Raw genomic sequence first — 25339 nt, forward strand, 5'->3', positions numbered from 1 at the left:
GAGAGGGAAAATGCCACCATCCGTTCCGTCCTACAGCCCGCCGCCCCGTGGGTGCTGCTTCCCTTTTCTCTGTTCTAGACGGTGGGCACTGGGACCCCGACAGGTGGCGATTCTGCCTGGAGCTCAGGACAGGTACACAACCACGCCCCATGGACGAGACCACATCCTCCCATGAAACTCACCCCCTTCTCCGCTTCACCTGCTTTCAGGACCAGGCCCAAGACGCGCAAGCAAGGCGTGAGTCCCGCGGACATGTACCGGTGGAAGCTCTCGTCCCACGAGCCCTGCAGCTCCACCTGCACCACAGGTACCCGTGACGGGTGCCGAAGGGCGGCACCCGCTGAGCCCACCTCCCCGGTGGGTGCGAGGCCGGGCTTAGGGGGCCATGCACTTGCTTGTAGCCCCACACTGCCCACAGGGAGCTTATCTAGCAGTTTCGTGACCCACGAGGCAGTGCGATGAGGTGGCAGTTTGGATGTCCTTGTGCTTATGATGTGGTGGACCACGGTAAGGTCCAGCCGCTTGGGGGTCATGCAGCCCCCCAAAGGCTCCCTCATCATTCTCCATATCATACCTTGTTAGAACAAACATCCTTCTGGCTAAAAAGTAAGAAATCTCAGGTGGTGAGGATTTTACTTTTGCTTACAGCAAATGTAGGAGGGGGAAATAGACCCACGTGGTCTATGGCAGAGGGGACTGTTGGGATTGTAGGACCTCATCCAGGGAGGAAGCAGGAGGGGAATGGAGACCCCCGGGGTTGCCTGGACAGATAGACACACGGGGTTAGTAAGTGTCAAGCTGGAGTTTGAACCTATGTCTGCTCACATGGCTGGATGCCACCACAGCAAGCTTCTGGCTTACAGCCCAGGGCCTGGGGCTCCATCTGCTGCCAGCTCTGGTCCCCTCCCCTGGGGACTGCTGCAAGGTCAGATGCCAGACCCAGGTCCAGGACCTGTGGCAAATGTAGGGAGACCCTGGGTGCCACCTTACCTATACCTGCAACTGCGTGTTTGGGTTTGGGCAAGACTGGAGTTGCTGCCACTCAAAATGTGTGATGCCCCCGACCCTGCCCTTGCACTCCCACCCCAGCTGGCCAGAGCTCTGGATGTCCCCTGCATGCTCTGGCCAGTGTGGAAGAATTAGCAAGCCACTGACTGGACCCTGGGCAACCGGTGGTCTGGGCGTGGTCACACCTCCTGCAGCCCTGGTTGGCATCTCAGGAGAAGGGCCCGAGGGAGGAGCTGGGGAGGTGGCCCCGCAGGGCTCTGAGTGGACCACAGGCCTCCGTCTTGGGCTGGAATCTGGGGCCCCCTCCTTTTACATGCCCCTCCCCCAGCAGGGCATGGGACAGGCTGAGTTTGGCCCCCTGATATCCTGGAGGGCGAGAGGCGGGCTTTGTGGGGTATGTGGTGAACGCTTGGGATGTGCTATTTGGTCCACCACACCCCGTGCCCTTGGCAAATTGCTTAATCTCTCCACGACTCCACTTTCTACCTGTAAAATGGGATGTCCGCCTTTCCAAACGTGGTTCCAGGGCTAGACACGAAGCGACAAGTAAGTCGTCATGGCCAAGGCTCAACAAGCGGGCGCCACGGCCAGCACCGCTGCTGCTGGTTTCGGGAGAGAACAGGGATGAGCGCTGGGATGGGTGTTGGAGGAGCCTGCTTTGAGGGCCTGCTCCCCAGGCGCAGGGTCCTGTTCTGAACTGGGAGCCCCGATGTCATCCCTGGGACCCCACGCATGCCAGGGCTGTCATAGAACACGTGACTGGGAGCGTCTCCTGTTCCTCGCGGACACATCGCTGCCCGGGGAGGTGACATGGCTTGAGTTCCCTCCAGGACGAAGCAGCCTCTGTGGCGAGGGGTCTGAGCCTGGCCCTGGGTGACAGATGGTCCCCAGGGAGGTCACGGCACCATTTCTCAATACCCACAGAGTGGCCGGGCAGTGTATGGGCAGACCTGCCCTGGCTGGCCCGAGGAGCAAAGCAGGACGAAAGAAGAAAGGACGCGAGAAAGACAGGTTTGGGCTCTGCTGAAAGGACGCGCTGTCCTCTGGACGAGCCTGTCCGGGACTGGCGTGAGCGGCCCCGACGCGGAGTGAGCTCCCCGTCACCGCAGAGGCACCAAGCTGGGCACAGGGGGCGCTCGGCAGAAGTGGTGGTGGAGTCGGGTCCCTGCTGAACGGGACCTCCGCACGCTCTGTGGCCGGCTCTTCTCCAAATCCCACTGTACCGGGTGCTGAGGCTGGGCCGCTGTTGGGGTGGTTTACAGACCGTCCGTGGCCCACGGTGTCTGTGCAAACATCCACAATGTCGCCGGCACACAGCAGCTCTCCTGTGTCCATGGCAGCAAGCAATCTTTCCTTTCCTTAAAGACACTCCTGGGAGCGGTAGAAATGTAGGTGAATTGGTCTGGACTCTTAGCTTGAGCCTCAGGTGATGATTTCCAGCTGTTCTTGGCACCTCCTGGGCGCAGGCTGAGGGGAGTGGGGCGGGCGGGCCCCGAGCTCACGCACCTCAGGCAGAGCAGGCCCCCCTAGTGCAGTGTCGGGCTTCTCTGCGCCTTTGATTTAGAGGAAGGGCTCGGTTTGAAAGGGCTCAGTAAGAAGGTTTGAAAAGCACAGCATTCGAGACTGATGTAGGGAGGTGGGTGTCCAGACGACTGGTGCTCTGACTCCCCTGCATCCCTGGGGGGTTCCCACTGTGGGGATGAACAGCAAGCCGAGGCCCAGAGAGTCTGACGGCACTCACGCCACCCCCACCCCACCAGCGAGAGACTGGGCTGGGACCAGAATTCCCGTCTCTCTTGATCAGGACCTGCTGTGTTTCCACTCGGTGACGAGGAGGGAATGAATAATCAGGCACTTGCTGAGGGGCTGCGAGTCCCTAAACTTGGACCTCCCTGGGCCCCAGAGCTGGTGTCTCTGAGGCCTGGAACATTCTGAGCAGACCTGGCCAGGAAGCCAGTCTCCCCCTCAGTGACGGCTAAAGACGACACAGCCCAGCACTGGCAGAGAGGCACCAGTGATTGCAACCTGGCTCGTCCCTTACGGAAAAAAAGAAAAAATCCCCATGTGGGCTGCTTCCCAGGCTGTTTCATTCCGTCCAGGGCTGGGTCTTGGAGAGGCAGGAGCCGCCGGCTCTCAGACACGCGCCGCTGGGAAGGGAGCGCAAGGTGGCTGGGGCCCTTGGTTTACGGGGAAATCGATTTCCCTCTGGGGGAAGGGTGACCCCAGTGAGGAGGGTTCCGTTCCCTCCATCATTCAGGAAGGGTGGGTCCCTCTCTCTCTCTCTCTCTCTCTCACACACACACACACACCCCAGTAATAACAACCACCACAAACCCTAACCTCACCTGGGGACTTCACCAACGTCAACCCAATGCTAACACTCTCCCTGAGTCATCCTGGCTCTTTGGCAGGGACCCACCCACTGTGTAGCGACTTTGGCCCATGTGCCAGCTCGGTACTGAGCACGGGGTGCAGGGGAGGAAGACCAGAGAAGCAGAAGGTGGAGCTGGGGGTCAAGGAATTAATCATTTTAGTTGAGGGCTGGCCCTTTACATACTGTCCCCCGATGGGATTTATAGAGTACCAGGTATTTAATCACAATGATGATTAAAGAAAGTTTAAGAGGGAGTTTGATAAGGACTAGGGCATGCCATGGGAGGGCAGGGAGGATCTGAAGATCCAATATAACATCTGAGGAGTCTGGAAAGGGCTGGAGTGGTTAGATTATCCATCCATCCACCAATCCATCCATCCATCCATGGATGGGTAGTTGTTGAATGAATGGAAATGAGCGACACTTGGCGGGCTTTGCCTCTGTGCCTCTGTGAGGGCCAATCTGAGTTTATTCAAAACCCAGGGTTTGTGACACATAAACTGGGTGCCCAGCCTGGGCTGGATGGGGTGAGGGTGCAAAAAGAAGAGGTCAGGCCACGGGACGTGGACGGGGAGAGAGTTCAGATCCACAAAGCCGTCCTCGCTGGGCTCCACCTGCAGACCTGTCAGCTGGTAACTGTCACTATCCCCGATTTAAACCGGGAAGCGCTGAGCGGTCGGGTGACTCGCCCATGGTCACATGGCCTGTCTGCCGGTCTCCAAGGTGCTCACAATTGGCTCACCTGGCCCTTCCCTTGTCCTGAACCCAGGGGTCATGTCGACGTACGCCATGTGCGTCCGCTATGATGGCATCGAGGTGGACGACAGCTACTGCGACGCCCTGACCCGGCCTGAGCCCGTCCAGGAGTTCTGTGCAGGGAGGGAGTGCCAGCCCAGGTACCTGCCACCCAGGCCCCGAGCCGGGTGTGTGGGGGGGGCGGGAGGCGGGGGCCTGGGGCTCTGCTTTGCCCCTGCCTGCGGGAGGGGCGGGAGTCTGCACCTTGCTCCGTCACCCAGGCGGGCCGCAGGTCTGCGAGGGGGACTGCACCGGCCTCCCGTCGGTCCCTGCGTCATTTCCCACGTTTTGCGGTAAAATCTGTCACTAGGCCTTGTACACAGTTGGCGCTCAATCAGTGACTCCCACCGCAGCTTGAGAACCATTCTGAACATGACTCTTTGCTCCCGCCGCCCCCAGGTCTACTCGGTGCATCTAGAATTTTAAGAAGCGCAAAGGGATTCTTCCCGAAATCCCAGGCTGAGGGGTGTCCGGGCTGCGGGGGAGGCCCCGTCTTCCCAGCCCCCCAGGCCTCCTGTGCTGCCTCACAGGCGGTCCGAGGCTGAGCCCCAAGCACGTCCTCTTTCGGGTCATGATCATCATGGTCCCAAGATGGGCCCAAGGGTGGCCGGCCTTGGAGGCCAAGTGGATCCTGCTCTCTGACGCAGCTTCACACCCTCTTCTTCTGGCCTTTGCTGCATCCTGAGGCCTCCGCTCCGTCCTGGGGCCGCTGCTCCCTGTGCGTTTGCTCCTTTGTGAGAAGCTGGGCGTGCGGCCATGGGGGGTCTGCTCTTCCCCTCAGAGAGAGCCCCCATGGTGGGGCTCGGGGCTCCAGGACACTGAGGCAGGATCCCCAGTTGGAGGAAGAAGGGTGCAGTGGCAGGAGGGGAAGGCACTCGGGGAGGGGGGAACAGCGCCCGCAAAGGAACAAGGCCGGGCCTTTGTTTCCCTCAAGTGGCTGGAGGTGGTCTGGAGGTGAGAGCAGGTGGAGGCTACGAGGGCTCCTGGGCAGGCCGGCCGGCCAAGCGCAGGCTCGGCTGCCCACTCACCACCCTACCCGGGTGTTTTCTACAGCGGGGGAGGTGGGGGTCGTCACGGCAACAGCTTCCCTATGGGGCCTGGCCCGCTTCCTGTCCGACAGCCCGTGGTGGATCTGGACCCCACGAGGGAAGGAGGAGCTGGGCCGTGGGGTCCCGGCCAGCGGGAGGAGGGCGGGGTCGCTGAAGGCCGTGCCCGTCCCGAGGCAGGTGGGAGACTAGCAGCTGGAGCGAGTGCTCGCGCACCTGCGGCGAGGGCTACCAGTTCCGCATCGTGCGCTGCTGGAAGATGCTCTCGCCCGGCTTCGACAGCTCCGTGTACAGTGACCTGTGCGAGGCGGCCGAAGCCGTGCGGCCCGAGGAGCGCAAGACGTGCCGGAACCCGGCCTGCGGGCCGCAGTGGGAGATGTCTGAGTGGTCAGAGGTGCGCATGCGCAGAGCGCGCCGGGCCGGGCTGGGAGGTGGGGGGGTCGGGGGGTTGGGGCGTTGGGTGGGGTCGGGGGCTTGGGGCACTGGGGGCCGGGCGCAGGGCCCTTGCGCCGCTGCTCGGGCAGCCGCGGCCCCGCCCTCACCCCGGCTTCCCCGCAGTGCACGGCCAAGTGTGGGGAACGCAGCGTGGTGACCAGGGACATCCGCTGCTCGGAGGATGAGACACTGTGTGACCCCAACACCAGGCCTGTGGGGGAGAAGGACTGCACGGGGCCCCCTTGCGACCGCCAGTGGACAGTCTCCGACTGGGGGCCGGTGAGGGCGGGCGGACAGGGGGGGCGGTGCTCGGAGGGTGTCCCCGCGCGGTTATGAGGAATCAAAACCTTTATCCCAAAACAAGTGGTCACATCCCGATGCCCTTTTGTAAGCCCCCTGTCTGTCTGTGTGTCTCTCTCTCTTGCCTCTTGCCTGGATGAGACATTCAGATGCTCACTGGGGTCCCCTCTGTGTGCTGGGTGTACGGATGAGCTTTTCAGGTGTCTCAGGCGTGCTTTTCTCTGTGTGTTTTTCATTGAGCATGCAATCCTTCTGTAATTAGAACAGAAAATGTTATTTAAAGCATGGTTACCATGGCAACTCCTCCCCCTCCCCCCAGCTGTTCTTCTCTCTTGGGAATGATGTTTGGGGGACCTGGGAGGGGGCTCAGCCTCTAACCCCGGGTGTCCCCCTGCAGTGCAGTGGAAGCTGCGGGCAGGGCCGCATGATCAGACACGTGTACTGCAAGACCAGCGACGGACGGGTGGTGCCCGAGTCTCAGTGCCAGATGGAGACCAAGCCTCTGGCCATCCACCCCTGCGGGGACAAGAACTGCCCCGCCCACTGGCTGGCCCAGGACTGGGAGCGGGTGAGTGCCCCGAGCCCGAGCCGGGTGGCAGGGCCCCCTCCGTCTGGGAGAGCATTTGGCCGAGAGCCAGGCGGCCAGAATGACGGACTGGTCAAACGAGGAACTAATTGGAAATTAGGACGACACAATTCACTAAACATTAATTTGAAACAGAAAAAAACAAAAAAGTAAGAAAACAGCTTAAAACTTCCCAAATCTAAATAGCAAATGTTCAACGAGGCATGCAGGGCTGGTATAGTTCCCACGACCCCATGTTCCTGAAAGATGGAAACCCAGGGTTGGGGGTCCTTCGGCTGTACTTGCTCTTGGCTGGTGGGCCCTGTACATCCCTTTGTTCTCACGACCCCTAGACCTGTCAAGGTCACCAACTTAACAATTTCAGACAAATTGTTCTCAACCACATTGCTTTCAACTGCTTGTTTCCGGCAGATCACTATTAGCTAAGTCATCTGAAGTCAAATTGTCATTAACCATTTTGTTTCACAACAGATGGTTTTATGCTAAATTGCTTGTCATCAAATCTGTTTGGGGCCACGTGGTTACTGACCCGGAGAGTTCTCAGCCAACTTGCTATTGATCTCAGCGTTTTCACCCACTTGCTATTGACCGAGACGTTATCACTGGCCTGGCTCTGGGCTCTGTGCTCTGGTCCTCCTGGCCTCTGGCCCTTGACCCCTGACCCGGCCCCGTCTGTCCCCCTGCCTCAGTGCAACACCACCTGTGGCCGAGGTGTGAAAAAGAGGCTGGTACTGTGCATGGAGCTGGCCAACGGGAAGCCGCAGACGCGCAATGGCCCCGAGTGTGGCCTGGCCAAGAAGCCCCCAGAGGAGAGCACGTGCTTCGAGAGGCCCTGCTTCAAGTGGTACACCAGCCCCTGGTCTGAGGTAAGCGCCTGGCTGGCCCCCGCTGAGGCCACCTGAGGCCAGGCCCGAGTTCTGGTCCTGCCACAGTACCTCCCCTCCCACCCCAGGTGCCCCTCACGTCCCCGCTCTCAGCCTCCGTCAGGGCTTTTCATCCCTGGAAAGAGTGTCAGTACTACCAAGTCAGCTGGTGCAAAAGCCACCTCCTCCAGGAAGTCCTCTCAGATCTCACCTCTGGGATCCCTGCCATGTTCGTCCTGGGCCTTTTTTGGGCCCAGGTCACTTCCGGCCTTGCACTGTAGCCTTTCAGTCATGCATTTGACAGCACGTGTGCCTGACACCCAACACGGGGCAGACAGATCCCAGGTGGGTACTGGGACTGTGTGGGGCTGACTCAGATATGGCCTCAGTCCCGGGAGCCAGAGTCAAGGCAGGAGGGACCCAGGGTTAGAGAGGCAGAGGGGATGGCAGGACATGTGCACTGTGGGCAGAGGGAAGCCAGAGGAATGGCCGCCGCCGCCCTGACACAGGCCTGGCCCCTCCACGGCCCTGCGGGCTCCTCGGCCTCAGGCTGGCGGGTGGCTTGGAGCCGAGATCTCTCTGTTCTCTACAGCTGGCAGAACCCTCACCTCCCAGGCCCCGAGGCCCCTGTGGGTGGGCCGGTCCCAGCACTTTGCCAGACGGGCTCTTTTCCTCCGCCCAGCAGCACCACAGGAGGGGGCTCCTCTTCCCATCCCACGGGGGGAAGAAACTCAAGTTCAGAGAGAGAGCTGACCCCCAGCTCCTGGGGCGTGAGCAGACATTGGACGCTGCTCCGGGCTGGCTGAGAGATCTGCAGAGTGAAGGGAGGCCCTGAACCAGCCCACATCCCAACGAGAGCAGGGCAGGGCGGGCCTTGAGGCGCGGGGGGCCGGCCTGAGGAGGGGGAGCAGCCCTGGTCCGCAGACCCCACCCCGCCCCAGTTCCCTGGCCGAGCAAAGGGGGTCCATTAACTTCTGCTTTTTCTCTTCCGGCCCCTTTCCTGTGGAGGCCTCCTGGCGGGATCCCAGGGCACCCGTGGGCTTGTTAGCATCCTTCAAGCCTTTCTTACAGCACAGGGGCGGCCATGTCTAGACTTGGGTTTTTACTGATTCATGCCATCTCCCCGATGTCTCCTTAGCAGCACCATCAGTCCTGTGCCCCAAGTCCCCTCTGCACTTAGTGGTGCTGTAGCTCCCAGGAGGGAGCAAGTGGGGAGGCCCACAGTGGTCTTTGCACAGGAGCCTGGGAGCATTGGGGGAGGGGCACCCCTGTGTGGCCCCGATGATGGTGGGTGGGCAAGGGGTGACCGGCCCGTGGGAATGTGGACCTCTGTCATTTTGTCCCTCATTGGGGTGGTGTCTGCTTCCCCTGTGGCTGCTCCTTCCCGGGATAGGGGCTTAGTAAGGGTGCATCCTCCCAGCTGTCCCATCTACTCAGGTGCAGAGGTGTGTTCTCTCTGGGGCCGAGGGACAGCCAGAGGTTCCTCAGGGCACCCATCCAAGGCTGACTGTTATCTGTGCTTGGTGCCTCCAGACTGGGCCAGCCCCCCAAGCCGGGAGCGGGCATCGGGCAGGCAGCCCTCCCTGTGCCTCTGCGAACAGAACCAGAGGGTGGGCCCAGGGCCAGGGCCTCCCACCCCAGACCCCACTCAGGAAACCGAGGGCTCGGGTCCCAGACGTGCCTGGGTGACGTGGGGTCACCCACATCAGGGGCAGCCAGAGGGAGCCACCGCCTGTAGGATCTTGGCAGGAGGACGGCAGGGTAACTGGGGTCAGCAGATGGCCCTGGTGTTTTGGGTAGCTCAGCGGGGTTTTCCAAGGGGAACATCTGGACCGGGAGCCGAGGGTGAGGCGGTGGCTTTGGAAGATACATTTAATTTGTCCACTACAAACACAGCTTTTTATTGGAGTGGGAAACCGGCGCTCTCCCTGGGCCGTGGCCCCATGTGTCCTGAGCATTCTGTAGCACAGGACCCAGGAAAGCTAGAACCAAAGGACCCACCCAGTGGGGGGTGGGGGAGGATAGTTGAAAGAGGAGAGGGCCACACCCTCACGGTGCAGATGGGGAAACTGAGCAGCACCGGGGGAGGGGGGGACGAGCATCAGCATCTCCTGGCTGCCAGCCAGTGCCCTTCCGTGTGTCGCGTGTCGGTTGAGACTCAGCAACCAGGTGAGGGGATGGGGTCCCCCCACCTCTGGCCAGAACCCTCGCCCCACCGGTGGGGGCTTTGGCCATGCCATCTCTCCCCGATCAGTGCACCAAGACCTGCGGGGTGGGAGTGCGGATGCGAGACGTGAAGTGCTACCAAGGGACCGACATTGTCCGAGGCTGCGACCCGCTGGTGAAGCCCGTCGGCAGACAGGCCTGTGACCTGCAGCCTTGCCCCACGGAGCCCCCAGGTGAGGGGGGAGAGGCTGAGGGCGGAGCAGGGGCTTTCCAGGGAGAGCAGAGGCTGGGCTGAGCCAGGGCCTGCGGGATGAGCAGGCATCGGTCAGGGAGACCGGGAGGGTCTAGTGGCTACAGAGACCAATGCATGTCGGGGAGTGAAGGTTCCCTCCTGGAGTGGCTGAGTGCAGGCTGGGAGGTGAGGGTGGGAAGGACGGCAGGTGAGGGCTGACTGGAGCTTGGGGTCCCCAGGAGCCATTGCCAAGACCTGCACTTTGGAAAGAGCATCCGGCTTCAGAAGATGGGAGGGCAGCTGTGGGGCAGGGGACCAGGGATCCAGGAAGACTCAGCCAGAGCACCCTAGAGCTGGGCACGCAGGAGCAGGGAGACGAGGGCTGAAGCAGGGTCTCTGGCTCGGGCACCTAGAAGATGCATGAGGGTGCTAGGCTCCGAGGGGGCACCAGGGCCAGGTGATGAGCTCTGCTTTGGACCTACTGAGTGGAGGGGGCACCTGTGGGCCTCCCGGGGATGTTCAGGCCTCCGGGGGTGATATCAGTGGCTCTTCCAAATCCTGGGCCCCGGGCATTACCCTTCCCTGCGCACCGTTCCCATCACTTGGTGGGGCCGTGACATCCCTGCAGTGGGGCGGAGGCAGGGAAGGAGTGGCAGAGACGTAGAGCTCAAGGAGAGGAGGTGGTGGGGTGGGGCGGGCGGGGGTCCTGTCGAGTCGTCACCCCTGACCGCCTCCTGATGCCCTACGCCCCCCGCCGTGTCCCTTCCCCAGACGACAGCTGCCAGGACCAGCCGGGCACCAACTGCGCCCTGGCCATCAAGGTGAACCTCTGCGGCCACTGGTACTACAGCAAGGCATGCTGTCGCTCCTGCCGGCCCCCCCACTCCTAGGCCCGGCAGCCGCCCCTCAGAGACCGAGCACCCCATCCCTGGGGCCGCAGCAGCCCCTCCACGGACACCCTCCCTGCAGGGCGCCCCGGCTGTGAAGACGTGACACTGAGCCCCTGCTCTCTCCCCGGGCAGGAGAGCCCCTCCCCTGCCCCCCACCCCCCGAGAGCGCCCGTCGGCCCTCCCAGGACAGAGCCCGGAGGACTGGCGCGTTTGTGGTTCCCACCCAGGGGCCTGGGAACGTCCTCTATCCCTCCAGGACTGTGGGGGTGAGGAGAGGGGGATGGGCAGCCAGGGAGACGGGGCGCCTGGGATCCTGATGCTGTTTAGGTGACTCTTTCCGGAGGAATTTTAATCTCACGACGACGTAGCATCGCTCGCCTCCCTGATACGAAGCTCTTGGCACGGAGGGACCCACCGCACTTTACACCTGGGAAGAGGCATCTTTCTCATGGCACCATGGCTGTGTTGTCGTCCGTCAGTACTCTCTGTATGTTAATAAAGTGGTCCTATTTATGGCGGCATCGTGGGGTCTCCGGGGCTCTGCCAGGCAGGGTGGGGTGGCCGTGAGGCTTCGGGAGCCGGGGTCGCTGTCCAGCTCGCCCATTCGGAAGGATCTGCTGCGGCCTCAGGTCTGGGACCGGGTGGGGCTGGGGGCCGGGCTGCAGCGTCTCCCTGAGGAGATGACAGGGGAGAGCAGACAGAAGGTGACAAAAAGAGTGGGTGGCCTTCGGGGAGGGGTCTCAGGGGCATCAGGACTCGGGCGCTGGAGTCAGAACCGAGCCAATCTCACACCTCCCAACTGCTGTGGGGCTTGGGGGACAGCGGAGCCCAAGGGAGCTCCCTCACCCGAACCACGGGAGGAAGAGGTGAGGCAGGCAGGGTGGGAGGTGTGGTGTGGGCCCACATGGAGTGCTCAGGAAATAGCCATCACTACTGTTTCTGGGCCTCTTAGAAGGGCTACTTAATCTGGACTCGTGGGTGCCGGGACACAGGAGGGCTTCCCAGGGGAGGCGATGTTTAGGCTGGTCCAGCCGCAGGAGTTCTTCCAGATGAAAGCGGGGGGTGGGGGTGGGGGTGGAGGGTAGAAACGGAAAGCTTCCAGGGAGAGGGTGGGTGCGGAGGATGCTGAAAGCACCTTGGTGTGGCTGCAGCGGAGGAGGGACGATGGGGGTGTCCACCCGCCGAGGGACAGCGAGCTGGCACAGGGCCGAGGATGCCGCAGGGAGGGTCTTTGGGGACAGGGAGCAGGGAGGCGAGGGGCTACCTGACTGCTTCCCCGGGATGCAGGGCCAGCCTGTCCCCAAACTGGGACCAGAGCAGGGTCCACCACAGTGTTTAGGACGGCATCCAGGGGGCTGCAGGTGGGTGAGTGGCGCTCCAGGTTCGCTGGGGCCTGTGGGGTGAGCTCCCCCAAGGTCAGCGGCTCAGTTCCCGTAGAGGTGGGTCGCCGCACTGCAGAGGTCGGGGGCTCCCTGACGCACCGCACCGCTGTGCCCTGTCATTTCCCCCCACCCCCATCTTTTCTCTCCTTACGACCTCCCTCCCCCATCCGCCTTTCCACCAGCACTTTGTGGGCATCCTGTACGCCAGGGTCTGTGCCCAGTGCGTTACCAGCGCTGCCTCTTTAACCCTAAGAGCCCTGTGGAGTCGGTGTCATTGTCACCCATTGTGTTGATGCTAAGACCCAGGCCCAGAGAGGTCAGTCACTTGCCCCAGGTGGCTCAGCCTGTCACCCCCCACCCACCCTCCAGTAGCTCAGGGTTTAGGCCAGTGGCTTCCAATCGTGGAAGACTGACACATCCACCCCGGGAAAATCAAAACCAAACACGGCTGCGGCCGGGAGCCTTTGGGCAGTGCCTTGATCCCTGGGGCTGGACGGGAGAGGAAGGCCGACTCTGCCCGGTGCTGGGCTGGACACGGCCCCACCCAGGAAGTGCCGGGGAGGGGTCTGAGCTGGCCTGGAATGTCAGGCAGACCAAAGACAGCGCATATGGTGTCAGGAGTTTTATTGGCTCTGGATTCTGAGAGCAGGCAGCTCCCCGCAGGTCCCCACGGTGGAGCCGGGGGAGTTCGGATGGATGGGTGCGTGTTGATGTCAGATGGATCTAGGAATCTACACAGAGGCCAGAGACCAGAAAAGGAAATAGGAAACCGAACAGAACAGCCGCAGGAAGTGCCACCTCCTGACCCTCACCACCCCGCCACCCCCGCCACCCCCGCCCACCCCGCCAAGCTAATGCACCAGAAACAAACTCATGGGCTTTGACAAAGGAAGGGGAAGCTTGGGGAAGATTTCCATTAGCGAGTCCAAACTGAGGCAGGAGGAGAAAGGAAGAAGGTGGGGGGCGAAAATCGACGATGCCAAAAATAGTAAGCCTTCCTAACTCTGCTCACGTCCGGAGTCACAGCTCAACAGCACTTTGGAGAAAGAGCAAGAAGTGTGGTGTTCAGGCCGCCCACAGTTCTGGGAGAGGCACGTGCCCCAAAGGTTTGTCTTTTAGGAAAAGGTGGCTTAGCTGGGGAGCCTGGTCTGTCTCCCTGGGCAGACGGGGCTGCCCTACCAGGGTGGGGGCTGGCTCTATGGCTGGGCCCAGAGGCAGAGAGAGGCCCGGAGAGGGCAGGGGACTCTGGGGGCCATGCTGCCGAGAGGAAACGGTGCCTCTGCGTGGACGGGGCTGCGTTCCCCGCGGGCAGTGCCCCTGGGTTTGGGGCATTTCTCTAGCTGGACAGCGGGGGAGCCCCTAGCCCTGCTGCGAGCGTGCGCACGGGGCCGGAGCAGGGAAGGGGCAGCCTGAGGCCTTGCTCCCAGGTCCTCCTGAGACACTGGGCAGGTGGCAGAGCTCGGGGTCTACGCCCCGGGGCACGAACGCAGGAGGGCTCCGCGGCGGGGCTGAGGCCCAGGAGTGGGAGGGCCCGTCCCAGGTCTCACGGGGAATCAGTGGGTCATTTAGCCCCTGGTCCATGGCTCTGTCCGCCCTACCGCATCAGGGCTGAGGACCGGACTGGGTATTTTAGTGTGGACACTGCCGAAGCGGGGGGAGCAGCACACGGCCTCCTCCCCACTCCATTTTCACCAAAAAGCCAGTCGGGGCTGTGCATCCCAAGGGAGCTCCCCGTTCTAGGGAGATCTGCCCAGCTGGGGGCCCAGCTCAATCAACCAGTGTCTCAGCCGCGGGCCGCTTAAAGCCAGGGTGTGTGGGCGGGGGCGGCGGGGGGAGGTCCTGTTCTGGGACGGGGTACTTGGTCCCCAGTCGCCAGGCGAGGCTTGTGCTGCAGGGCCCCTAGCATCGCGGCTACCACCCCTTCCTTGAACAAGTAGGTAGGCTGAGGCCCAGGGAGGGAGGGACACGGCCGGGCGGTGAAGCCGGAGATGGCCGACTTGCTGGGGCTGAGACGGAGGCCACCTTCCACTGCCCCCTCCCTAACGGCAGCATTGGTATCAGCGGCCTGGCGTCTGCTCCAGAGCCCTACCTCACCCTGCAGCCTGCCACCCGGATGCTACCGCTCACTGGTGCCCGCCTCGTGCCCACCTCCCTTCCAGACCCAGGCCCCGGGGGCCACCAGCCGGGGCGGCCACACTCCTTTCACTGGGTCTGATCCCCGCAGTGAGCCCCGGAGCTCCCCAACGGGCCCCCGTGGGGACGCGGACGTGAGGAAAGCTGGGCCGAACCCAGGGCCGGGCCCAGGGCCAGGCTGGGACGCCGTGGGCACCCCACCATGGTCTCAGGAGCTGTCGGCGGCCGGGGGCGCCCTCAGACGTCGGTGCTGATGCTGCGGCTCCGAGCGAAGGCCTCCCGCATGGCCGAGAGGCGGTTGGGGTTGAGGGCCTGCAGGGCCCCGAAGCTCCCGGGCGGCAGCTCCGCGTCCTCCCCGCTGGCGCTCTTGTAGGAGACGCGCTCCCCGCCGTTGCGCACGTCCTCGTCCTCCTGCAGGAAGAAGGTGGGCGGCTCGTAGTGGGAGCAGCTGCGGCAGAGGGTGCGGGCCTGCGGGGACTTCTGGCTGAAGGCGGCGGCGGTGGCGGCCGGGTAGAGCGCCGGCCCGTTGGTCAGCACGAGGCTGCGGTGCGAGTGCAGCGGGGGCAGCTGCGAGTGCACGGCGAAGTCGGGCTCCTCCTCGTCCTCCTCGGACTCCTCCTTCTTGCAGCAGTAGTACTGCGGGCAGAGGGCCACTGTGACCGCCAGCTCCCCAGCGCCCCTCGCTGCACGTGTGCGGCGCCCTGCTCAGACACCCGCGTCCCCGTCACCACCACCACTTACGGAAGCTCGTAATCCAGGCACCCCGGACTCCTGGGATCCCTAAGTGAGGGATCTGCTCGTTTCAGCCCACAGCAACCAGGGGCAGGTGCAATGGCCAACTCCATTTTGCAGGTGGGGAAACTGAGGCACAGGGGGTGCAGGCAGCCTGAAAGCGGCAGGGCTGGGATTCGAGCCCAGGCAGTCTGGTCCCAATCTAGTTCCAGGGCACCAAGCCGTGCCGCCTTGCCCTATGCACGTGGCTTCCTCTCCTCTCTCAGGAAGAAAGATGCGGGGGACCTAGGACAGCCCTAGAGTGTGGGTGGGGCGGGGAGTGCACAGGGGGTGGAGTAGCACCGCCCAAGGGCTCACCCCTGCTCCCCGCTTGGCAGCTGTGTGACATCAGCCAAGGCCCTTACCCTCTCTGAGCCTCAGCGGACTCGCCTCGCAGGGAGTCTGGGGAGCCGTCATCACTGAGCCCTCACAGGTGGAGTCCGGGGGTGCTGTCTGCCTTGCACCTTCCTGGAGACCTGACTCTTCCGCCTTCCCGGGCCCTGGCTCTCTCCCTCTGCAGGGCCCCCTCCGGGCTTCCCTCCCCCACCCCCCACCCCCAGCTCCCGGACTACCTGGAGCCGGCAGTAGCAGAGAACCGCGATGATGCAGAGCAGAATCACAGTCGCCAAGATGCCCCCGGTGATGACCACAGTCCCGGCTGTCATCCGCCCCCTTCTCCATCAACAGCCTGCAACACACACCACCAGCCTCACCACATTGTCCACTCCTTGCAAAAGGAAGCTGTTCTAGGTTAGGAGGTTGAGGAAGCGCTCCGAAAGGGAAAACAAGAAATCCTACTGCGTGCAGGAGGCAGGGGCTGGGCCTGGGGGTCGGGCGGGACATCCCCCTCTGCCTCTGCCTCTGCCAGCAGTTTCCACATCTGTAGGAGATGATGCTAAGAGCACACCCCCTCACCCTCGGGGCTCCGTGAAGGTTTCTTGAGCACGTATGCAAGCGCTCAGCCTAGCACACTTTCAGCCTGGGCGACAAGCTCGCTCATTTAAAAATTTACCGAAATGCAGTCAGGCGGAACGTATGGTTTTGAAACCTGCTTTGTCACTTCCCCAGCTCATCCTTATTTTTCCTTATCATTCAATTTTCTTCTGTAACATAATTTCGAACCATATTCCGTTTTATAACATGACCGATCCCTTTTCTTTAAAATTTCAAATCGCCAGTAAAATACACGACATCAAATTTACCATCTTAACCATGTTTAAGTGTACAAGTCAGTCGTGTTAAGTATATTCACTTTGTTTGCAACCGACTTCCAGAACTTTCTCATCTTTCAAAACTGAAAACCAAACTCCTTTTTGGTGTTTAGGCTGTTGACGTTAAAAAATAAATCTTAAGCCAATGTTTCCATAAATGTTGCGTAGCTAAAAACTGAAGCCACTTGAATTACAGGACCGACTTCAATGACCTGTCCAGGATAAATTCTTAGAAGTGGGATTTCTAGGCCTAAGGATGTGCCCCTCGTAAACTACTGTGGAAAATTTCAAACACACACAAAGTAGAGAGAATGGACAATGCTGTCACCCGTGGTGCTCTTGTGAGCGCTGTCTGGCCGGGTGCTGATAAACTAGTTCTTGGAGTGAAAGCACCCTGACCTGTAGCATTTGCTGATGCTTGTGCTGTACATATTCTCACTGTGGCCCATTTCAAGTGACCAAGCTTTAATAACTGCCTTGCCATATCCCTGGACGGTTAACAATCATCTCTCAGGCACCAGTCGTTGCTGAGCACACCCTGCCTCAATTTCCATCCCCTACCTTTTTTTTTTTTTTTTTTTTTTCTGCCAGGGGCATAGCATGGCACGGGCGATTGAGTTCACTAAAGGAAATCCCAGGGTGTATTAGTTTACTCATAAATCAGTGCAGAATCTGACAGGTGAGGACCTTTAAAAAACCTCCAGTCATCTCCACAATGTCTTTTTACAGTTGGTTTGCTCAAATCAGGATCCACTTTGGCTCGTTTGACGGTAGAATAGTTCCCATCCACTCTCGCCCCTCCCCGCCCCATGGTGTTTATAGAAGAAACTGGGTCATTTATCTTACAGAATTTTCCATGTACTAGAACTGGCTGCATTTCTCCCAGCACCATTTCACATGTTCCTCTATCATGGTTTTGCCCTCTAAACGGGCTTCCCATCACTTCACTTTCAGGGCCCCAGGCTGTCCTTCTTGTCGTGATGCTGAGATTGGCCAGTGGGTTCACCTGCTGTCGGCCCAGTCTTCCCACCGTAAAACGCCCCATCAGCCTTCCACCTCGTCCTTTCGGCAGCCGCTGGAAACCATAGCCTACGTCTGTTATCTCAGTAGGAATTGCAAACAGCGACTTTTCAAATGTTGTCATTTCTTCTGCATGTATCAGCTCTGGTTCTTCTCTAAAGAACCTTCCCCATTACCTATCCGCTACTATTAAAAGACAGTCTGCAGAGGAAAGGCGTAGACGCTCAGTTCGTAACTTTTTCAACTTTCAAAAGAAGTTGGCGCCCCATGAGGTCTGTGGTTGTTTTACAGTTATCATTGTGATCTCACTGACTTACATACATCTGATGTGTTTTAAGCCACTGCAGTCATTATTCTTTTTGATGTTCAAATGATCCCACTGGGACTGTGGGTTTGGAAGCACCTCCAAGTTGACTCCGGTGTCATTTCCGTGGGACCCCACTAACCCTTCACAGCATGTTGCTTTTAGGCATAAGATGTCCCAGCTTATCTCCTGGGACACCCTGGCTCTCTTGCTGGGAAGTGGTTCTAGAGAACACAGTCTGGGCACTAGGGGTGCTGGCTGCTCCTGGGTTTCCAGGCTTTTCCGGTGGCCAGAGCTCAGAAAGACTTTTTTTTTTTTAAGGAACAGAAAAATGAACATGAGTTTATACTGATATTTCCCTTCAAAATGAGAGATGAGGGCTTCCCTGGTGGCACGGTGGTTGAGAGTCTGCCTGCCGATGCAGGGGACACGGGTTCGTGCCCCGGTCTGGGAGGATCCCACATGCCGCGGCGTAGCTGGGCCCGTGAGCCATGGCCGCTGAGCCTGCGCGTCCGGAGCCTGTGCTCCGCAACGGGAGAGGCCACAACAGTGAGAGGCCCGCGTACCGCAAAAAAAAAAATTTTTAATAATAATAATAAAAATAAAAAAATAAAATAAAATTAGAGATGAAAGGGTATTTACATGTTAAAAGGTGATGTCTATGTGACTTTTACAGTGCAAATTTTATTTCCTAATAACATGCACTTCGTTATTTGCTTTTTCCCATCATATATAATAATTTAAAAGTAGTGTTACCAATGTTTTTATTAACAAGTCTACTGAATGGAATTTTTTTGTGTGTGCGGTACGCGGGCCTCTCACTGCTGTGGCCTCTCCCATTGCGGAGCACAGGCTCCGGTCGCGCAGGCTCAGCGGCCATGGCTCACGGGCCCAGCCGCTCCACGGCATGTGGGATCCTCCCGGACCGGGGCACGAACCCACGTCCCCTGCATCGGCAGGCGGACCCTCAAGCACTGCGCCACCAGGGAAGCCCTTTATCTGTTATTTCTTTTGTTCTTGTCCACTTAGGGATGTGTAGTAGAAAGATTGTTTCAAAGTCACTTGAAATTCTTAGTATGGTTTTCTTTCCACCACCTTGATATTCAGGTTCATTTATTCTACTTAGTTTGTACTTTCTTTAAAAAAAAAAATGATTTAGCTTTGCTCTTTAATTGTAGAAAACATTTGGTTCCAAAGTCAAAAGCATAAAACCAGGTGCATTCAGAGAGGTCTTGCTTTCTCCCTGCCTACCCCCGCAGCCACCGCCCACCCTACTCTGCCCAGAAGTAACCATTTCACTTCGTTCTGGGCTTATCCTTCCATTGCTTCTTTCTACAAATATAAGCAAATATAGATTTCCTTCTCCTCCTAAGCGAAAGTGGCATTCTATCCACACCCTCCATACCTTCCCTTTTCACCCAGTGGTCTCTCCCCAGATACACCACGTTTCCCAAGGGGCGGGATTATCCCCAGGGGCCCCTAGAGCTCGCCCCGCTGCGTGGAGGGGCCCCACTCAGTCAGGCCCTGCGGGCCGGGATTTGCGTTGCTTCCCACGTCTTGCAATTACAGGAACGTGCGGTGAAGAGCTTTGTGGTGTGCACGTTTCTAAAGCTGTTGATAAGCCTTGCCAAAGACTTGCTGGAATTTGGGCCGATTTTTTCTCTTCCAGGAATGTGTGAGAACTGACAGACGGGGTTTTCGTTGGGAGACTCGGGGGGTCTGAGCGGTTGGTGGGTCAGGAGTGAGGGAGGCTGAGCCCCGCCTGGTGAGGTTGGCTGCTCAGTGGTTCCCCGCAGGCCCGTCTGCAGGGTCAAGTGGCCTGGCAGGGAGTGGCCGGGCAGGGACGCCGGGGACGCTGGTCTATAGGTGGAGGAGGACGTGGACGTGTGCTCACGAGGAGGGGGGTGGGGGCGTCTTGCGTCAGAGGCACAGCTGGGATGGGAACCCAGACTCTGAGCAGACAGACAGATGGACTGAAAGGTAGATCCAGACAGGCCCAAAGCGACGAGACAACGAGACCCAGACTCACAGACAGCTCCAAATTCAGAGAGACAGAGGTGCAGACAGGCAGATCCAGACAGCTGGACCAATAGGGCCCGGTCAGGAAGACACAGTGCAGGCCACACAGACAGAGCAGGAGCCCCAGGGACCCCTGCATTTCTGGGCGCCCTGCCGGGCAGCTCCAACCTTCCTCGGCCCCCAGGGTGGCTGAGGCCAGCTGGTCCACCAGCCCTGCCAAAGGTGCAGGCCGACCGGGGCCGGATCCAGGGAGCTGGGTGTGCAGAGGAAGCAACCAGCGGAGGACGCTGGGCAGGGCCAGGCCTGCTGTCCAGATGCGTTTCACACTCTTCACAGAGGTGAGGCAAAGCAAAGCACGCAGCTGCTGCCGGAGCGCTGCGCCTCACGCCCTCAAACCCTTCCCTCCTGGGGGCTCACAAGGACACCCCGGCTTGTCTCAGCCTGACCCTGGAGTGGCCAGAAAGCGGGCGGCGGAATGGACCCCTGACAGATCTCCCTGGTCTTCGTGGCAGCCGGGGGAGGGCAGAGCAGGCACTGGGACCGCAAATTTGCAGATGAAGAGACCAAGGTTCAGAGAAGGCCAGGGTCACTCCTGGTGATCCAGCCAAAGCCCAGTCCCCGATTCAGGGCCACTGATCCATGTGTGTCATTCTGGCTAATGGGCCCGTCGCAGCTGAAATCCACATGTGACCCACCGCCTGCCACGGGAAATCCAGGGCCTCCCAGGCCCAGAGGGCTTCAGCAGCCTCCGTACCCCCTGCTGCTACTCCTCTGGCCGCAGCTTGCTGGGGCTGGGATGGAAAGGCACCAGCCCCCCACCCCCCCAAGCTGGGCCAGCCCTCTTCTCTCTCCCAGGAAGTGGAACGAGGACCTGGAGACTGGCCGGTCCCTGCTGGTCCCTTGACCTTGGGTAGAGACATGGGCGCTCAGGCTGCAGCCAGGGCGGCATGGGTGTGGAGGCAGGGGAGTTGGTCCAGGGGGAAGAGAGGAAGGACACAGGTGCCCAGCGAGGGGTGGTCCCAATTCATGGGATTCCATTTCCCTCCCTGAGATCCGCAGAGTGACTCTTGCTGTGAATACATCAACCTTGAGTGTGTTTCTGCCATCTGTACCCCCCAAAAGATCATTATGGCCCTACTTCATGGATGAGGGAACTCACTGGGCTTGGGAAAGGTCAAGCAGGAGGTCAAAGTGCAGGAGTTAAACTCAGTGGCCCCAACACCCCAGCCGGACGGACCCCTGGGGGCCAGCCTGGCTCTGCCCCCAGTTAGCTGCACGCGTGGGGCTTCGAATCCCTCCATTTCTCTGTGCCTCAGTTTCCTCCTCTGTACAACGGGAGAACATGGAGGATTCCACCACGCGGCAGGTGTGCTGTGCTCAGTGTGCTACTGTTAGTGTCTCCCTCTCTGCATCTCAACCCTCTATCAGGTCCCTGAGGGCGTGGCCGCGGAGCCTCTCCCCGGGTCTGAGACACAGATGGCCCCTTCCTCTGCCCGGCTCTGGGTGGGGGGCCTCCAGCCACAGGCAGCCTGGCGGCGCGATGGGAAGGGCGCCGGCACCGGCCAGGCGCCCAGGACTGTCAGCAGTCACAGCTCCAACACTCTTGCCCCGTCCAGCTGGAGCGTCTCAGCCTCACTCTGCAGATACACGCACGCCGACGGGCAGCAACGCCCGAGCCGGGCGCCGCTCCCGGGACCAGGCCCGGGCAGCAGACGTGCACGCACACCGCTGGCAGCCTCGCTTAGGCCCCAGCCTGACATCAGTCCACGGTCAACTCCGAACAGCCCCCGAGAGTGACATGGCCTCCCTCACCCCACCCTCCAGCCACCCCTATGCCCTTACTGTGCCCCACCCCAGGGATGCTCTTCCCTCTGCCTCTGCAGGCCTTCCCCTGCCATCAGTGCTCAGAACATGCCTTCTCCTCCGAGAAGCCTTCCTGGACTTCTTTAATGCAACTCACAGAACCTTGAAGTGCCAGTGCTGGGAGGGACTACGTCCCACCCCTCTGTTTAATGGGTGGTGTAGGGGGAAGCTGAGGCCAGTGCAGGGGTGGTGACCGTTGCGGGGGAGACGTTTGTGACCTCACACAGCAAGTTAGTGGAAGAACGGCGGCCAGAGGACCCTTTCCCCAAGTCCCTTACCTTGCTGCCCTGGCTGAGCTGTTGCCTCTCAGACCTCCTTCCTGTGCCTGGGGACACTGCCCAGCTGGACACTGAGGTAACCAGGCCTGAGGGGCCCTTGTCCTGCCCTCGAGGGTGGACAGGAGGGGGAGTGTCCTGCCATACGCTTGCTGGTAACCCTGGGTCTCAGGCCACTCTCTGGGCCTCAGTTTCCTTCTCTGTAATATGGGTATGGGAGGATTTAGAAAACCAAGCCCTGCCAGCTCTGGACTTGAAGGATCTAGGTCTGTATCTTTAACCAGCCCTGCCTGTGAGGAGGGGTCCGGATAACTGAGATGCATGACAAAGTTTCAGAATCACGAATGTGAAAAAAATGCCAGCTGCTGGTCCAAGCAATAAATCAGGATGGCATCCCGCAAGGGGGGCAGAGAAGGGGAAGGACTACAAACACTTCGATAAACTTGCCTGGGAGCTTAGAGGGAAACCGGGCTGATCCAGTGTCCCCCTGGACACTTGTGTCCCGGGAATGGCTACGCCGAGTGCCCAGAGACCAACGGAGGGCTTTGGGGCTCAGGGGGCAGTGTTGCGTCAGGGGAACCGTGGGGGGCTTCCTGGAGGAGAAGGCTTCTGAGCCCGTCCTGGAAGGATGGCCATCTGGTGGGCCGGGCCGGGAGAGGAAGGAGAGGGACAGCGAGGTGCCGGCAGGTCCAGTGACAGCCTGGTGGAGGCTGCCGCCGCCGTTCCTCCTCCAGCTCCCTGGCCCCAGCCCCCGCCCCAAGTCTCCGCGCACCACCAGCCAAGACGAGCTGGCGAGGATTGAGCTGAATTGTTAATCTGCCCCCCCGGGACCATAAACGGTTTTAAAGCTTTATAAACGGCTTTGCTTCCCTGTCCCCGCCCCCGATTTTTACAGGGACAGGCTGTGAGATGGGGCCTCCCTGGGCACCCCCAGCCCCAGAGTCTGTGGAGGGGGGCTGGGCGGGCCACGGCCCCTTCCGACAGTCCTGCGTCTCGTGGGGAGCCGCCGCTTTATGAGCTCCGGTCGCCTCCTGTGGCGTGAAGATCCAGTGGGGTGGGGGGCAGGAAACACCTGGCAGCGGGGCAGACGCCGGCCCACCTGCCTCCCCCTTGCCCTCACGGAGCCCCTCCCCTGGCAGAGGGTCTGTCCTATGCCCCTCCAGCCATCCCGCCCCTTCACCTGTTCACCTGAGATGCCTGGCGTCCCTTCTAGGAGCCAAGGAGAAGCCGAGCCGCGCAGCCTCCACACTGGCCGGGCCTCAGGCTCAACCGGTCCGGCGGCGACTCCTAAACCCTCCAGCGACAGGAACCCGGGAAATATGCAGAGGCCCAGGCCTCAGTGGGCCTGAGTGGGGCCCCAGAACCTGCTTGCTTCACAAGCAGCCCTTCCAACGGAGCCTGGGGCAGCAGAGGTCGGAGCGGGGCTGGGGACCCTGGTTTGCTGCCTTGCTGCCAGGCCTTTCCGCATCCCGGTGCCTCGTCGAGGCTCATGGACAGCCAGCACGCTTTTCCTCCACAAGCATCTGTCTGGTTACCAGAGCGCTCCTGCTACCTGGGAGCCCAAGGGCCCCGTCGTCCTCAAGCGGGAGTGGCCCGGAGTTCCTGTCTAGACCTCCTCCACATTTGGTCCTAATTTCACGCTCCGCGGGCTCCCAGATTCCTGCGTTTGGTAATAAATAGACGGCGAAGTGCTCAGCATCGCTGGGGCTGGCCTCGGAGATATTATCCAGAGCCTGGCTGGGGGTGGGGTGGCGGGAGTCGGGCCCTGGGGCCCGGAGAGGCAGTTCCCAACAACACCTGGAGTGTCCTCCCTCCAAGCTCCATCTTCAGCCCAGATCAGCTCGGCCCTGAGAGCACTCGGGCCAGCCAGGTGCGGGGGACCCAGTAAGCCCGGCCTGTGCCCACCTAGGGTTCCAAGGCCGGAGGACGCCTGCAGCAGGGGGCTTGGCGCTGCCGGGTGGGCTGGATTGCTGATGTTCAGGAAAGGCTGTGGATGCCTCTGGCTGGCTTTGTGGTCTGGACCCCTCAAGGAACCCCAGAAAGAGCACAGTGGCTGTGCCATTTTGCCAGCCGTTTCTGGGGTTCACAGAATTCCAGAAGCTCTCCCCATAGCCCTGCTGAAGAGCCCCTCGGGGTGAGCAGCGAGAGAGCAGGGCCCTACCTGGGGTCCACTGCTCTGTTCCTGAATCCCAGCCCAGAGCAGGGCCCACAGGAGGAACTCAGTGCCGACTGCGAATGAATGACCTGCCAGGGTCCTCGAGCTCTTGAAGGGTGAACCGGAATTTCCTAGTGGGGCCCTGGCAGAGCTCTCAGGGGGGCGGGGAGGGAGGCTGGGGGTGCGATGGGGGAACAGCAGGCCCCTCCTTTCTCTGGGCCTCAGCTCAGCAACATCAGGGTTAATGAGAACAACAGCATCAGTGCATGGATCTCATTTCTCCCTGTGACCGCTCCAGGGTGGAGGGTGGGACACACCCACTCTCCCAGGCCACGTGGGAAGCAGGGCTCGGACGCATCTCTTTGCTCGATTACCCCACTCACGTTTTCTAGGGGTACACTGAGGCTGGAGGAGTGAGTCAACCCACCAAGTAAGCGGAAAACCCGATTGGATGATGGACACCCCGTCTTTGTGGCCCTGCACGGCCCACCGTGGATATGGCTGGAGCCAAGCAAAGGAGCTCGCAGCTCTGTGGTCCAGGAGGGGAGGACCCAGGGCAGACCCCAGGGCCTGGTGGCTGGGGCGTGGCCAGGAAACTGGAGGGAGCAGGGCTCTGCCCCACCTGGGTGGGCCAGGGGGCTCAGCTTCCCCACTGCCGGGGGAAAGAGGGCACCTCCAGCTGGGTGGCCTTCCTGCCCACTCTGGCATGGTCCCCAGGGAGTAGCAGGAGAAGCCCCTCCTGGCCTCCATCAGGAGCTGTGCCAAAGCTGCCCGGGGCCTCCCTGGTCCTCTGGGGCAGGGGGTGGCACCTGGGAGGGCCCTGGTCACCCTGGGGGGAGGCCCGGCCCAGAGGGGCCTTTCGGGAGGCAGGCCCTCGGAACCGGCTCCAAAATTAAATCCTCAGTTGCTGTCTGGCCCGGAGCCCCTGCCCTGCTCATCCAGAGGGGCAGAAACTCGGGGTGCACTGAGGTGTGTGGTCACACGAAGTTGGATCCCCCAGCTCCGTGGGGGCCTGGCCGGTGGTGCGGAAGTCCACAAACACGTCTCCACCCCTTCGCTGTGCAGACGGGCAGCTGTGCCCCAGAGAGGGAGCCTTGCCCAGGGTCACCCCGACCTCTGCCACAGAGCGAGAGCTGGGCACAGGCTAGCGACCTGGGACCGCCTCCCTGGGTCCCAAGGTGGTGGTGGGAGGAGGGAGGGGTGGGAGGAGGGCGAGGCCCCCCGTTGCCGGACGTTGAGCTCAGCAGCTCCCAGACCTCTCCTGTCCGCCCTCCTCGTGGTCTGAAGTAGTATGCACGGCTGTGGAGCAGCTCACGGTTCACGCCCATCTCTCCGGCCGGCCCTCCGGCTGTTGACCCCAGCACGGCACAGAGGCTGCCGGGGAATCCCAGGACCTGGGGTTCCTGCCCCGCCCTCCTGCCCATGCTGCGCCACGGGGGTTCCTGAACCGAAGTCTGGACTAGTCACCGCCTCCCTCTAACACCTTGCGTGGCTCCCCAGTGCCTCACAAT

The 25339-nt window shown here is 60.8% G+C and overlaps 2 protein-coding genes across 2 annotated transcripts in view; one reads left to right on the plus strand and one right to left on the minus strand.

The window, feature by feature from the left end:
- The window catches only part of ADAMTSL2 (ADAMTS like 2), a 34622-nt gene extending 23420 nt beyond the window's left edge, over positions 1-11202 (plus strand). The window contains exons 12-19 of the mRNA XM_081238208.1: positions 210-307; positions 4152-4278; positions 5404-5617; positions 5782-5937; positions 6356-6526; positions 7234-7410; positions 9662-9806; positions 10577-11202. Of these exons, the coding sequence (XP_081094334.1) occupies positions 210-307; positions 4152-4278; positions 5404-5617; positions 5782-5937; positions 6356-6526; positions 7234-7410; positions 9662-9806; positions 10577-10695 (1207 nt within the window). The 3' untranslated portion in view covers positions 10696-11202. The remainder of the gene's footprint in view (positions 1-209; positions 308-4151; positions 4279-5403; positions 5618-5781; positions 5938-6355; positions 6527-7233; positions 7411-9661; positions 9807-10576) is intronic.
- A 3138-nt stretch (positions 11203-14340) lies between these two features.
- FAM163B (family with sequence similarity 163 member B) lies at positions 14341-15646 on the minus strand (the record flags this gene model as incomplete). Its single annotated transcript, XM_081237260.1, has 2 exons — positions 14341-14846; positions 15554-15646. 2 exons carry the CDS (start codon positions 15644-15646, stop codon positions 14448-14450), a joined length of 492 nt encoding a protein of 163 aa, XP_081093386.1. The 3' UTR covers positions 14341-14447.
- Positions 15647-25339: the final 9693 nt, after the last annotated feature.

This window comes from Mesoplodon bidens (genome assembly GCF_964165515.1).
Source record: "Mesoplodon bidens genome assembly, chromosome: 6".
Taxonomy (NCBI): Eukaryota; Metazoa; Chordata; class Mammalia; order Artiodactyla; family Ziphiidae; genus Mesoplodon; species Mesoplodon bidens.